Below are 14,030 nucleotides of genomic sequence, written 5' to 3' on the forward strand. Positions count from 1 at the left end.
AACCAGGACAATCGACAACAGTGATTTTAAATCAAACAAACTGCAGTCGTTGCTAGATTAGGGTGACCATCCTGATTTTTCCTCTTTGAAGCATAGGGAGTTTCTTTCTAAATGCAAATATCAATTTCGTTGTTATTAAAATGTTGTTCTAATCCATATAGAAAGAAAGGGAAATCTCTACTTTTCAAGGTCTTCCAGAGCAGGTTGGATAAAGTCTTGAGCAACCTGGTCTGACCCCACAGCTGATCTTGCTTTGAGCAGGAGGTTGGACTATAGAGACCTCCTGAGGTCTCTGCCGGCCTGGGTTTTCCTATGAAAATACTGATACAGCATTGTCCCTGCAAATCTTTCCAATATTAATCTCCTGTTGATTTCTTGTAGATAAAATATTGCAGATTGACTGTGGAAAACTAGGTGTATTTTGTTGTTGTGGGCATTGCAGCTGTTCTTTGCTATAAAGTTTTCTGTATCTGTGAAGGAAAAGACACCTTTGTAGTAGAGGCACTCAGAATGGAAATTCTTCCCTTTGAGACATTCCAATAGGCTTTGGCTTTGCAGAACCATGAACAAATTAAAATATAATTAATGCAGGTGCAATGACTGTTAAAGATGCAATAATTTTCCACCTGAACTTTTTCAGATTTTTCTCCCTAGAACATAATAACATTCATTTCTTTTTCATCTGAATACATCACTTACTCTCTTGGAAGTGTCTCTACTAAGCATGTTCTCCTTCCTGAAGTGTTGGGCTGTCATGCAAATTGGACTTCCTATCAGTTTCCACAGGCTTGTCATCACTATGAAAGAAATGGTATGTACTTATTTTAAATTGTCCTTTTACTTCACTGCTGGCAGTTCTCTGCAGTGCCTGACATTTTTGAGAGAAGCAGCCTGTCAGATCTTGGGTTATGGGGAGGAGAGCATTGAAAATACAGGAAAAGGCCTACGTGACATTGGCGCTATTTTTTTTTTTTTCATCCTCACACTCTTCACTGTTCAAACCCCATGAAATCTGTATGTAAGGTTACAGGATTCAAGAGATTATTGGCCGAGGAAGGCAGCTAAATCAAGGCGATCGGTCTGTTCCCACAAGATTTATATGTAAACAGGGAAGAAACACATTAGTCTGAAGTGCAGTGTGTAGCCTCTGGTGTATTAGACCATGATATATAAATGCTTATAGGAACGTATCTGTGGGAGATTTGTACTCTCCAGAGTACATTGCTTCTTTCAAGACATCAGTTTGTCACTAACAGATTAATGAACCGTTTTAGAGAACTTCTTGGAATCAGCAGGCCGGAGAGACGAAGCGTGGCAGGATCCGTGACAGTGTTCAAGAGAAGCGAACTGCTGCCGGCGCTCCCTCTGCGCGTGGGGACTGGCACGGAAAGGGATGGGCAGAGGGGGGTGCCCGGGACCGCTGCCGCTTGCGTTCCCAAAGTGGCTGTGCCTGATAAAAGCGAGTGAGGTGTTCGGGGTTTCCACCTGGCCTGGGTTTCTAGTTTTGTTTAAAAGAAAAAACCCACAAAAAATACCAAGAAAAACAGCACAGACAGCTAGCGTGGTTAGGAGTAGTGTGTGAGAAAATGCGTACATAGAGACAGAGCGAGAAGGACTCTGAGTTCATTTAGAGGAAAGAGCGCCAAAATAAAGCGAGGGTGTGTCATGCGCATACCTGGCTGGTTTTCTGTAAACTTCTGTCGTGTATCAGCAGCTCTTGGACACCATTATGAGCTAATTAAACCAATTCATCTAACTTCAGTTCAGTTATACAGTACATTATTAAAGGAAATGTTATGTATCTTGTTATAGTTTTGAGATGAACTAAATCTTAGGGGAAATGTTTTGGGTTTTTTTATAAGACTTTTCCTCAAACTCACTTTCTTGCTCTCACTCACTGCCTCTCTCTCACGTCAATATTTGCAGAGAGATTGTTTAATGAGTGTAAACATTGCTTTGTGAGCTGATCTTAAAATTTTAATTTAGTATTAAATATATCCTTGATGATTTAGTTTTAGAAGCCTTACAAAGGTGAGATAATCGTAACTGCCTTGACAAAACTGAATAGTAACTGAATCTGTACGTTGCTAAAGGATATTCCAAGTCAGAACAGAAAATGTGAGAGTGTTCAGTGTCAAGAAGCACTGAAGAAAGCAATCTTTTCATGAACGGGTGAGTTAACTCTATTATATTATCAGACACTTTGTTTAGGGCAACATTTAGAAAAGCGCTCTGATTTTGTCCACTTTTCCAATGCTAATATAATAGGGTTTTCTTGACTGACTACCTACAATTTAAGTTAAATTTTGAAAAAAATTATAGGGTTGCCCAGATTGATTAGTAATTTCACTGTGATGCCTCCTAAAATCTGATTGAGTACTCTAGTCTGAGCTTCTCAGCTCCCTCTTTACTCTTTTGTCGTTAAAATGGAGGTGATGTTTAGTGATTGCATAATGCTGAGACCACTGAAAATATTGCCTTAGTATTGATTAATAGTCATACTTAGTCCATCTGTTTTTAAGAACTGTTATACTTGCTGAAAGGCTATCTGAGATGTTGTCTTTGGCCCACTCTCAATCAAAAGGGCGTTTTCACATCAGTTAATGAGATTTTATTTATGTCGATCTCGCAAATCACAAGCAAAACAAATTTACTAGTGTTCTCACCTGTGAAAGAGTTTATAGGTGGGAAAAAAAGTCTTGAAGGCCAGAACATTTATCTGAAAGCCACCCGAAGCGTTTTGGTATTCTGTGATACAGACGGAGCATGACGTAGATTTGACAAACAGAGCGTAGCAGTAAGACCAAAACAGAACAGCAGAGTAGGAAAAAGACTTGAGCCTATTTAGGAAAATGAAGAATATGCATGCATGTGCTTTCTTTAGTGTCTCTGTTTGTGGAAGTTATCTTGCAGAAACCTCTCCATTACTAACTGAAGAGACAGCTAGCTTTTTACCCGAAAGGAAACACTAGCAAAATAACCTGCTTAGTAAAAGAAACTAAATATAGCAAAGTAAATTCCTTTGCCTATACAAATGATCCAATAAAATACTCATACAGTATCTTTCTTTTTCAAGAAGTGCATCCTCAGGCAGGCCGATTAAATGGGATCGCAGAACGGACATATTTTTGTTAGAATACTGCATTTCTCAACAGCACTAAGTGTACAAATTCTGTCTGAAGCTCAGATAATCAAATTTTTGTTAGCTCTGTCTCTTAAACTTTTAATATTAAAATTAAATTTTACTTTTCATTGAGATAACTGTGGTTTGTTTTAGCATTTCTGAAAGGAGGATTGTGTCATCACTGATTATGTAGTGATAAGAGTGTTACTTTTGCTGTTTTCGATAGTTTCGTAAGCATTTAGAGTGTTCCCATTACTTCATTGCTCAAAACTCAGAGGTTCACTGTATCGTCCTGAAACGTAAACATGCTACCATTTCTTTGCAAGACTGAAGCAGCACAAGTGACTGCTTAGTGAGATAAATTGGCAATCTGCCTGTGGTTTAGTTTGGACTCTAGGGCATTGCTGATACAGTAAGATTTGGAAGTTTAGACCTAGTACTGAGAATGCTCTGCTTACAGCACTTCAAATTTTGAGGCTGAAATATTTTGAATTGCTGATAATTGTTAGTAGTTCGGAGAAAATGAACGCTCTGGTGTGTAAGGTTTAGCGAGGTGATACGGGACTCCTTAAAATGTCAGCAGGCTGTATGTTAAAGGGAAGAGCTGTACCTGCTCCTGAGGGTTTAACAGGTTTTGTAATGGGCAGCCAAATTCTGCAGCAGCCTCATCTTTTGGCAAACTGTGAAGGATGTGGATAAACAACCTGTTCTAGTAGTAAAATGCTGAGTGCATCTCAAACTGTTTTATTCTCATTAAGTCTCCGTTTCTATTGGACCAAAGCCTGCAGTTGGGAATTTAGGGATTGTTATACATCCGTTCAGATGCAGAAAGCAGACGGAGCTAGCTAGGGTAGTAACAGGCCTATTGGTGGCAGTTTTGTCATTGGAGTCTCCTTGATCGAAGGAAGCAAGCCTATATTTAAAAATAAATAAATCCTGGGAGTATTTATTCATTTCAGTATTCTCCTTGAGAAATATTGCAAAATACTTATCTTAAAAATAAGTATCTTATGGTTTAAATGGACACCTGTTCGTTTTATTATTAGTTTTGTAAGTTATTCAGAAGTTAATGACAATGATACAGAGCAGCATTAACTTGGCAATTCTTTCAGTTTCTAAACGTATTCTTAGGGTTTTGCTTACATGTGAGCAGCTCAGGAAACTATAGAGCATCAGGACCAAGAGCACTTGTCCAAATGTTACTCCAGTCTAGTTCTGCATCTGAGCGCAACCTGAGTTCTCATGTTTCAGCCAGATTTAATCTCACTATCCATTACTATATTCTTACCCTCCATTCCCCCCCCCCCCCCCCCCCCCCCCCATTAAAAGTATCAGTAAGACAGGCAGGTTTCTGGTAGCTGTTTCTGGTTTTTTGCTTTTGAGTCTCTTCTCCAAAACAATTGCTTAGGCCACCATCTGCTCTCATCAAACTTTCCAACTGGATCTCCAGTTCTGCTTGATCGCCGGTTTACTTCTACTCTATTTAAGAAGTTATGATTTTAATTTTTATTTTGTTCTTTAGTATTTTCAAGAATATTTTTTACTCTTTTGCAATGCTATTAATAATAGGCTACAATAAGGGAAGCCTGGTAATAAAAGCAATATAAATATGATTTCTGTTGTGGGTATTTACCTTTCTGAAGATCTGTGGGATTGTACGATTGCAGAGGAAATGGTCTGTGAACTCAGAATTATTCTCCCTTCTCTGGGAAATGGCTTGTGATACACGAGTAAAGAAAAATTTGAAATTCAAATGTAAATAAACTTTTTTGATATTTCTTGTGGCTTAAAATATTTTACTCTACTTCAAAGACATGACTAAATAATAATATCACATAATTTTGTCTGAGGCAGAAAAATACTGTTTCCATAACTTTTCATTAAAGCGAGTATAGTTTGCATTTATTCATCTTACTTTGCATTTGCATTGTTCATCTGAGAATCCTGCAATGCTGTATAAAGAGGACTAGATCCTTTCAAAAGAGAAAAATCTGAAGATACGGAGATAAGTGACTCTCTTGAGCAAGTAGCAGTTAGATTACAGTTTTCAGTCCAAGTTCACTTTAATCAATCTCCCTCTTATTACCAAGAGACAGCAAATCAGGGAGAGCTAAAAGACGTACGGCAGGTGCTTTGTGATTGGAATGATGTGCGGGTTGCTGGCTCGGTGGAAGCGCAGTATCATGGTTCAGTCTGGGTGACTTGTCAGAAATTAAAATCGAGTGTCACAGCGTCTCGCTGAACTAATGAACGTTACAGGAAAGACATCAGCTGGAACTGCTTTATTTCATTTCAATGCATGAAATATAATGGCGCTGTATCACAGTGCAATATATAAATCGCTGTGTAGAAACAATATAAATATTGGCTACTGTCAGTAGTGCTAAGGAGACGCAAATTCATGATCTCGTTGCTGAAATGGTAAGCAGCCTCTTCCTACAGATTCCATACAGTCAGTAGTAAGAAGCTTTATGTCTAGGAGTCAAGCTCTGCTGGCAGCCGTTTGGCTTCCATACACAAGTCTCTTGCTTGATTCAATAATGCTGTGTTTTTCTGAGAACTGTTGTAGGAGATAAACAGCCCATCTTTGCTTATTTGTTCAACTGAGAAATGAGAATTGCTGTGAATAATTCTGGGATAATTGCTGCAGAATAAATGGTAAGCTTACTTGGTGGGATCTTTTCCATTTAGGAAAGATGATAGACTTTAGATCATACAGCTCCTGTCAGGAAAAACCACCTGCTGAGTTTTAGGAGACACAATTAACTAGAAGCGTTTCATGGATTTGAAGCCAGCCTGGGAAGTGGGACGTGATCTGTCGAGAGAGTTCAGCTTGAACTCTGCGTAAGCTTCTTGATGTCATTGTCATTTTCTTGAAGTAAAGATTTACAGGCTGTGAAAAACACTTTTTTGAAAGGGCACATGACAGAATTTATTTTGACACTTCTTTGGTATCACCCATTATTTCAACAGTTCGTTCTACTTTTATGTAAGTCACTTTGCTCTGTTAGCACTGGAGACACCACAGTCGTCTTATGTTCATTTTCTTGACATGAGTGTGAGATAGGTAATTATGAATCAAACATGTTGTAGTGGTTGGTTTTAAACGGAATGAGGATTGAAAGGATTGTCCATCAGCACTCTGGGAAAGACATTGCTTTTGCAATAAACCCACTGAAGCTCCTTTAGCTTGAAGTGCTTTGTTTTGGATTGTTTTATGTACCGTTGGAGTAGTGAAACGTGTTGGGTGCTTCCCACTGTAGAAACTGCACGCGTCAGTGGTAGCTTCATTTGAGTCTGAGGAGGGAGCAGAATTAAACTTTGCTCCTTTCTTCTGAAGTATGTAATAGTTTTTAATATATTAAAACACATTTTGGAGTGTAGATGTATACTTTTAATAATTTACTTAATGGCACTTTTAAATATGTCATCAACAGACAGCTTTATAAATGTATGCGGTAAATAAATGCAGCATTCAGGCAACATCTTCAGCTTCAAGCATTTTGAGAAGGAAATTATTTAGCTTTAAAAATGCCGTGCTGGGAAATGTAGTAAAGTATTTTTACAAGTTAGGAATAACCAGGAAAGTGATGAGAAGTGGACTTAAGCCAAACCACAAATGAGTTCTCCATTTATTACTGATGAGTAGAGAGAAACAGGTTCTTCAACTCCATGCTACTATGTGTTGTGTTTATAATATACAGAATGTTTCTTCTGCTTATTTTTTTTTCTCCTCCAAAGTTTCCTAATTTTATGACTTCCAAAGTCATAAAGTTTCAGTAGCTGTGTTATATCCCTGTTAACAGCGTTGGTATACATTTGTAAGCCGCACTGCAAATCAGTCCCGTTTTGTGTAACGTAGAAGAAAGACCTATATTTTAAATGTTGTTTTTCCCACATTGGACCTTATCCTCATGCTTTGAAAAAATCTACATCTGGCACAGTCTTTTGCATTAGACTCCCACTGTCACTGTGAACGTTTGCGAAATTTATTTCCTTTCTTGCCTCGATCCTTTTTCCAGTATAAAAAGAGGACCAGCAATATACATTTCACAGTTATTAGCCCATGGGTGGGTTTAGCTAAGGCCTGCATTCTAATCTTTTTAAGCCAATAATAATAGGCCCAAACTGGCATTTCTTTTTTGGCTTAAGAAAGCTTTTATTTGGGTGTATTAATGAAACGAGAGAATATAAACAAGAGTGCCAGTTTTCAGATTTGATGCTTTCCTGTGCAGTACCTTCCCTTGGATCATTGAAGCTGATGGTCATTAACTGAAAACTTGGCTGGCTGTAACAATTCCATTTATCGAAACGTCAGTTTACATCTCCCAGCGTATATACATTTCCAGCAGCTACAAGTGTTTGCAGGCAAGCACTGCACAAAGATCCCATTCAGGAAAAAAGTTACCCATAAATATGCTAATACTAATAAAACTGTTCATTGCTTTTTTATTCATATGAGAAAATTTGCAGTAAGATTAACTTTGTCTCATATTTGCTGCTCTCTTGTTCATTCTCTGAAATGAAGAAGAAAACTGGGAAGCTGAACTTTAACTGGTGTGGAAAAGAGGAGAGATCTTTTCTTTGATCAGGATAGAATAGGAGTAACCATCCATTTTCTGTTGCCTAAATTTCTGCATCTGGAAAGAAGAAAAAAATTTATTACCTTTAAATGTATGTGAACAATGGAATAATAATGAGAGCTATACAAATGGTAATATTGTGTATTTACAGAAAATACAGTATTTGCCTATTCACATTCTAAGTTTTGCTTGTAACTTTGTCTGTACTAATAAAATGTTGTACAGCATCTCAAGCTTCCCATGCTCAGGGTAACTGATGAAGCTGTTTATTTATCTGTGTGCAGTGTGCCTCTGTATGCCTGTATTGGAAATGGTCTGTACCTTCGTGTTTGTCTGGGGACGGCGTGCACAGCCATGGCCATCGTGAGGCTTGGTTTCATGTTTCGTTCAGCTCGCTGTAATTGCTGCCTTGTCCTAGGCTTTTAAGATGAATTCGCTCCTGTTTCATCTTCATCCTTACACTTCATACTTACTTCGTCTTACGTACTTCATTACTTACCCTAAGCTTCTAACAATCCCATTCTGTGAATTTAATAGGATGCTAAGGCCTTAAAAAATTAAAATCAGCCTTTACTAGCCACTTCTATTCCTCTGCTTGTTTTGTGTGCCTGTCTTCCTAAAGAAACAAGATATTTGTGTGTTTGTTTTGGTGTTTATCCCTAGGATAGAGGGGAATTCCCATATTTAACGTGAGTTGAACAGAATTTTTTTCTTGTAGTATTTCTGCTAGACAAGCATGTTCTTAATCTCAAAGTATAAAACGTCTTGGGATACTTCAGGGACGTTTTGTACCTGCACATCATCTTTTTGAATTAGTTTCATTTGGGATTTTGAAAACAGATGCCTCCCTCCTTTCTAAAGAATGAATTGCAGCTTACGTGACAGGTTTTCCTTTTTTCCTAACCGATCACTTTGAAATATGTAGCTTGGAACACATTTATTTTAATAATAATTAAAAGAACGCCACACCTAAATTCAAAAGGTGGTGAGAGTTTAATAAAAAATTATATAAGGTGTCCTGTTTTGACCATCAGAAGCTCCAGTCTCATCTGAAAACTAGGGCCAACAGATGACAAATAATTTTTAGTTGGAACACCAGCTCTGTTTCTGGAACACAGTGTGTTTGAGTCTGAACTCCAGCCTGGGGACGTGGCTTTTCTTTCAGCTATACCAGTGCTCCACATTTACAGTTTTATGTAATTCACTTTTATGCACTGTATCATGCATGTTTAGTTTTCTTCCTCCTCTTCTTTTCCGCTTTTACTGAGGTGTAAAGAGGCAAGTGTGCTCTATATATATGCTATATATTAATGCATGGAGATTATTCCTTAGAAAAGGAATAAAATGCAACATTCCAAGGATAACGGGGAGCAAGTGCTACAGCTCATCTACTTTATGTTGCGATATGTTAGTATAATGAAGACTAATACATTTTCTTACTGGCAATATATTACTGAACGTTTTCTGGTATCTGGTTAGGAATCAAATACTGCATAGCAGTGATGAAGCATAACAGCAAAATTCTGCAGATGTAGGTGGAACGTTCTTGAAAGCAGGCTCTCGTCCTGATCCTGTGGGGATGGGGAGGGGAAGAGATTTCAGATTCTTAAAACTGATCAGGTTAGAATAGTTACCAGGTGAACGTATTTGGTAGTAAAATAATTGGAAAAACTTATTCGGTGTTACCTACTTGTAACCGTGCAGCCTTGTTTAATGCTTGCGACCCCCTACCAAAGCTGAGCAGCCTTGCGTGCGCGGGCTGGGGGCGCGTGCGTCCTGTAGCAGCTGCGGCCGAGGGCTGGAGGCAGAGCAGGCGAAGGCAATGTTACCCATCGCACGTGGGCCGAAGGCTGAAGGGACAGCGTTACCATTCTGGTTTTGTGTTGGCAAGGGAGAAATGCCCGAACTGTTCTCAACAGGAACATGTATTTCTCTCCGCTTTAGTGAAAACCGAAGCGGCATTTTGATGCTCATGTATGCGGGCTCTTCTGAGGAAAGGTGCATAAAAAATAAGTGTTTCCACCATGGAAATACACACCTCTGTAGAAAAATAGTTTATGCTGGTTCATCTGCGCGCAGCGTTCTGCGGAAGAGGCAGGGTCAGTTGGTTTCGACGTGCTGTGTCATTGCCTGGAGAGCTCTGCTGGAATAGCCCCAGCTGTCACAGACCCTTCCTAACGCACGCTTTTAAGGGTGGGCCGTGTGCGCCTTAAAGTGAATAATCACGCCAACCTAATTTATGCATAAAAAATTTCATTAATAAAGAAAGGGAAAACAGTTTTCTGGATACTCAGACATTGCTAACGAACATTATATCTGATTTTGATTTTCTTCTCAATTTGCCGTTGACACTGGCTCGAATTCACTTGACTTCGCTGGAGGCGCTTCACCGATGTGCATAGGTTAGGAGTGATTGCCCTAGATGCTCTAAAATCAGTGGAGAGAGATGCGTCTTCAGCGCGTGGAGTTAAGTAGGATGAATCCCATCTCTCTGCATAGCAGTGGAAGAAATTTAGTGTGTCTGTGTGTCTGTTTTCCCATTCACCAAGGAAGGTAATTTTTTCCATGTACCTTTTGTGAGATTTGGTGTTGATATCAAGTCCTAGGCTGTCCTGTAAAAACATAATTTCTAGAAATGTAGAACTTACCATTTTTGGTGCCTTTTTTTTAAAGTAAATTTCATTGATGTCTTACAGGGCCATTTTTGTAGATTTTTTTGAAAATTTAGGCTGTGGACCTGTGAAATTTTTACTTCTGTATTCTGTGAGAAGTTCTGTAGAGTGTTCATCTGTCAAAATTTTTTTTTTCTTTTAAATGATGTTTGTAAAATACTGTTGTGGCAGGTGCTTTTAAAGTATTTCAGCAGGAAGATTAATGTTTCTTTGCCAGCTGTAACAAAAACATAGTTTCAATAGTGGTCTCTCCTTTAAAATATGAAGTAGCTAATGAGAACTAATATTTCAATTTATGCAATAAAATGTTAATATCTTGCATGCTTTTCTCTGTTACGCAGTGCTAGGAATTAGTTTGTGAGATGTAGTCACCACAGCTGATTATTTGTTGTAAGTTAGGTGGGATTTCTTGTTTTCAAGTGCCTCAGACTGATGCGTCGATACAGACTTCCATACTCCGACATGGCTGAACCCTGGGGTTGCTGATAGTCACAGCAGCTTTTGTTGACTTTCTGTTGAAAGCAATCTTTTGTAAGCTAGCAGTTCTCACTATTTAATGAAGTCCATGTTAAATACGAATTCTAAACCAAAATAGTCCGAGTGATTACGACTTCTGTAGAACAAGCGAAACACAATATTGGGTTTAAAATATCCCTCCTTTTGGTATTCCTTCAGTATTGTTTTACAGCCCTTGACCCAGTGATCCGTGATCAGATATACAGTTCCTTTGTGTATTATTTATGGAGGTTTTTTAGTATAGGCTAGTGTATAATGAATATTCTGCCTCTGTATAACAGGTCTTGCAAAAACATAATTTTTGTAATTACGTTGTTCTCTAAAACATCAAAAGATCAAAACTTCTCCAGAGTACTGTACGTTAGTGGCCTGCATCAAGACAAAGCAAGTCTCATAATACTGCAGATATTTACCTAGATGCTTAATTGTGCTCTCTGAATTGTTCCATTGAGGTAACCAGAGTTACTTCATCTGTAAAATTAAGTAGATGACTAGGACTCTGTAGCATAGAAACCTCAGAGACTTCCTACTGATTTCGATGCCCAGGGGAAAGTTAACAGACTTTGAAGAGATTTTAATTTAGAGGAGTGTTTGGGTGGTAGCTGCCACTTCAGAGATGCAAGGCCTGATCCAGAGCTCTGCTGCATACAGTGGAGACCATGAGATGAAATTCAGATCTGTGAATGTTCCTGTTCCCAGAACTCCCAGGCTCGTAAAGTGCTACAGAAATTGCAGATTGTTAAGCGTCTACAGATTTTTTTTTTCCATTTTGTTTTTAAATATTGAAATGAGAACTCCCAAGTCATTCATAAAATGTAAATACCCCATCTTTTGGTGTTCTCATTTCTGTTATTAAGTATACACAAGATGTTCAGTACTGTAAAAATAAATAAATCTACTTATGGAAATTCTGAACAGACATGTTTGCCTTTAACAACGGTCACGATGAATAAATATGTATTTGCCTTTTTTTTTTTTTTTTGCATATGTATGCTGTCTGTTTCAATGCAAACCTTTTTTGTTTTTATAATCACAGGACTATACCTTGACAATGTACTTTCAGCAAGCGTGGAGGGATAAGCGGCTGTCGTATAACGTAATACCTCTAAACCTTACTCTGGACAACAGAGTAGCTGATCAGCTGTGGGTTCCCGATACCTATTTTCTGAATGACAAGAAGTCATTTGTACATGGTGTCACTGTGAAGAACAGAATGATCCGTTTGCATCCAGATGGGACAGTCCTTTATGGACTCAGGTCAGTATGAACTATTTCTAACACTTCTGTCTCTTATTTTTAGTCTTTTAATCGTGGCTTCAAATTAAAACCCATTCTTTGCCTTTTTTTAATGCTATTCTTTTTATTCCTGTATTCTATATAACTGATGATATTCCAGAAACAATTTTAACTTAAGTATTCTAAGAATGGATAAATTTTTTTTTTTATTTTTTTTAATATAAATTTTGGCAATAAACTGCCATTTTTAGTACAGTTCAGGCACTTGTATTAAGAACAGATAAGGCTGTAAATATTATTTTAAAAACTCATTCTGGATTAAAAGCCAGTTTTAGAACTTCTTCCTCAAAGGAATTGAAATAAGAAATACAAAACAAGGATTAGAGGAAAAAAGGGAAAATATATATGGCAGCTAAATTGATAGTTTAATTAAATTATGTATTTTATCAATATTTTTGATTGACTATTAGATTGGTTTGTATGCTACCCAGATGAATAGGTTTTCTGCTTTTCACTAAGATGAGGTACGACTTGAAATGTTTTTCAGCCTGGTGGTGTTGTTATGTATGACTGTATGGAGAGTGGTGACTGGAGGAATCGACAGAACTTCACTCTTGAGAAGTTCTGAAAACTGGGGGAAAACGTCTGTTTAGCAGTGTTTATAGAAAAACTAATTACCGATGAAGTGATTTAAATATATTCCTGCAAAAGATGACTGACTTAATATGGTGTGAGTAGCAAGTGTTGATTGGGTTAAAAAAAGAAAATGCTGCAGAACTTGAATCTAGAATGTCTCATATTTTCCTATTGAGAATAATATACAATAATAATTTTGGGAAGGCCGATTCTTAAAACTTTTATTAGTGTATTTCTTTCATTTTCAGTGAGATTTTTCTGTTGTCTGCCTATAACTATCATCTCAAGAAGCATGCACTTTTAACTTGGTTATTTTCTACCCAGCTGTAAAGGAAAGCAGCACAGTCATATATTTAGTTCTGTCACTTGAACAAACATGGACCATGAAGTTTATATCTAATTAAGATCATCTGTTACAAGTCACTGATCTGGATGTCTTTAGTTTTGTTGTTGCACTTTAACATGCAGGTGTTTCTGGAAATCCCTACCATGAACTAGTTATATTTGCTCAGCTGTCTCATTAATCTAACTGATCTTGAGATGTATTAATATGTTTCTCTTTAGAGGCTTCTGTTTAGAGCATGGCTACCTAAAGCGAAAGCCAGACATCCAAAACTAAGTCCTAATATGTCCTACGGCTTCAGGCTTAACACTTCTGGCATTTGACTTCAATTTTCACACCCAAACCTGAAAATCTCCAGGGTGATAAAGTTTAGCCAGTCACTTGTGCCAGCAAGCGCCTTTCTCAGGACGGGTGGCTTCTAGCTCCGTCCTGGTTTCGGCTGGGATAGAGTTCATTTTCCTCCTAGTGGCTGGTACAATGCTGTGGTTGGGATTTAGGATGAGAATAATGTGATAACACACTGATGTTTCAGTTGCTGCTAAGCAGTGCTTACACCAGTCAAGGACTCCTCAGCTTCCCCTGCTCTGCCCGGTGCACAGGGAGCTGGGAGGGGGCACAGCCAGGCCAGCTGGCCCAGGCTGGCCCAAGGGCTATTCCATACCGTATGGCATCACACCCAGTATAGAAACTGGGGGAGTTGGCCGGGGCAGCGATCGCTGCTCGGGGACGGGCTGGGCATCGGTCAGTGGGTGGTGAGCAGTTGCATCACTTGTTTTTCCTGGGTTTTGTTTCTCTCTCTCTTTTGTTGTTTTCCTTTTCATTACAGTTATTTATTATTATTACTATAATATTTTATTTTGTGTCAATCATTAAACTTCTTATCTCAACCCCCAAGTTTTCTTACTTTTGCCCTTTCGATT

At 38.3% G+C, this 14,030-nt stretch overlaps 1 protein-coding gene across 7 annotated transcripts in view; it reads left to right on the top strand.

Moving 5' to 3' along the window:
• Positions 1-14,030, top strand: part of GABRB2 (gamma-aminobutyric acid type A receptor subunit beta2) — a 175,277-nt gene that overhangs the window by 51,464 nt on the left and 109,783 nt on the right. For all 7 annotated transcript variants that reach the window (XM_087760067.1, XM_087760063.1, XM_087760068.1 and 4 more), the window contains one exon: positions 11,932-12,152. In XM_087760067.1, the coding sequence (XP_087616193.1) occupies positions 11,932-12,152 (221 nt within the window). The remainder of the gene's footprint in view (positions 1-11,931; positions 12,153-14,030) is intronic.

Source organism: Nipponia nippon, unplaced genomic scaffold (genome assembly GCF_047370975.1).
Source record: "Nipponia nippon isolate SJK-2023a ecotype South Korea unplaced genomic scaffold, ASM4737097v1 scaffold_21, whole genome shotgun sequence".
Taxonomy (NCBI): Eukaryota; Metazoa; Chordata; class Aves; order Pelecaniformes; family Threskiornithidae; genus Nipponia; species Nipponia nippon.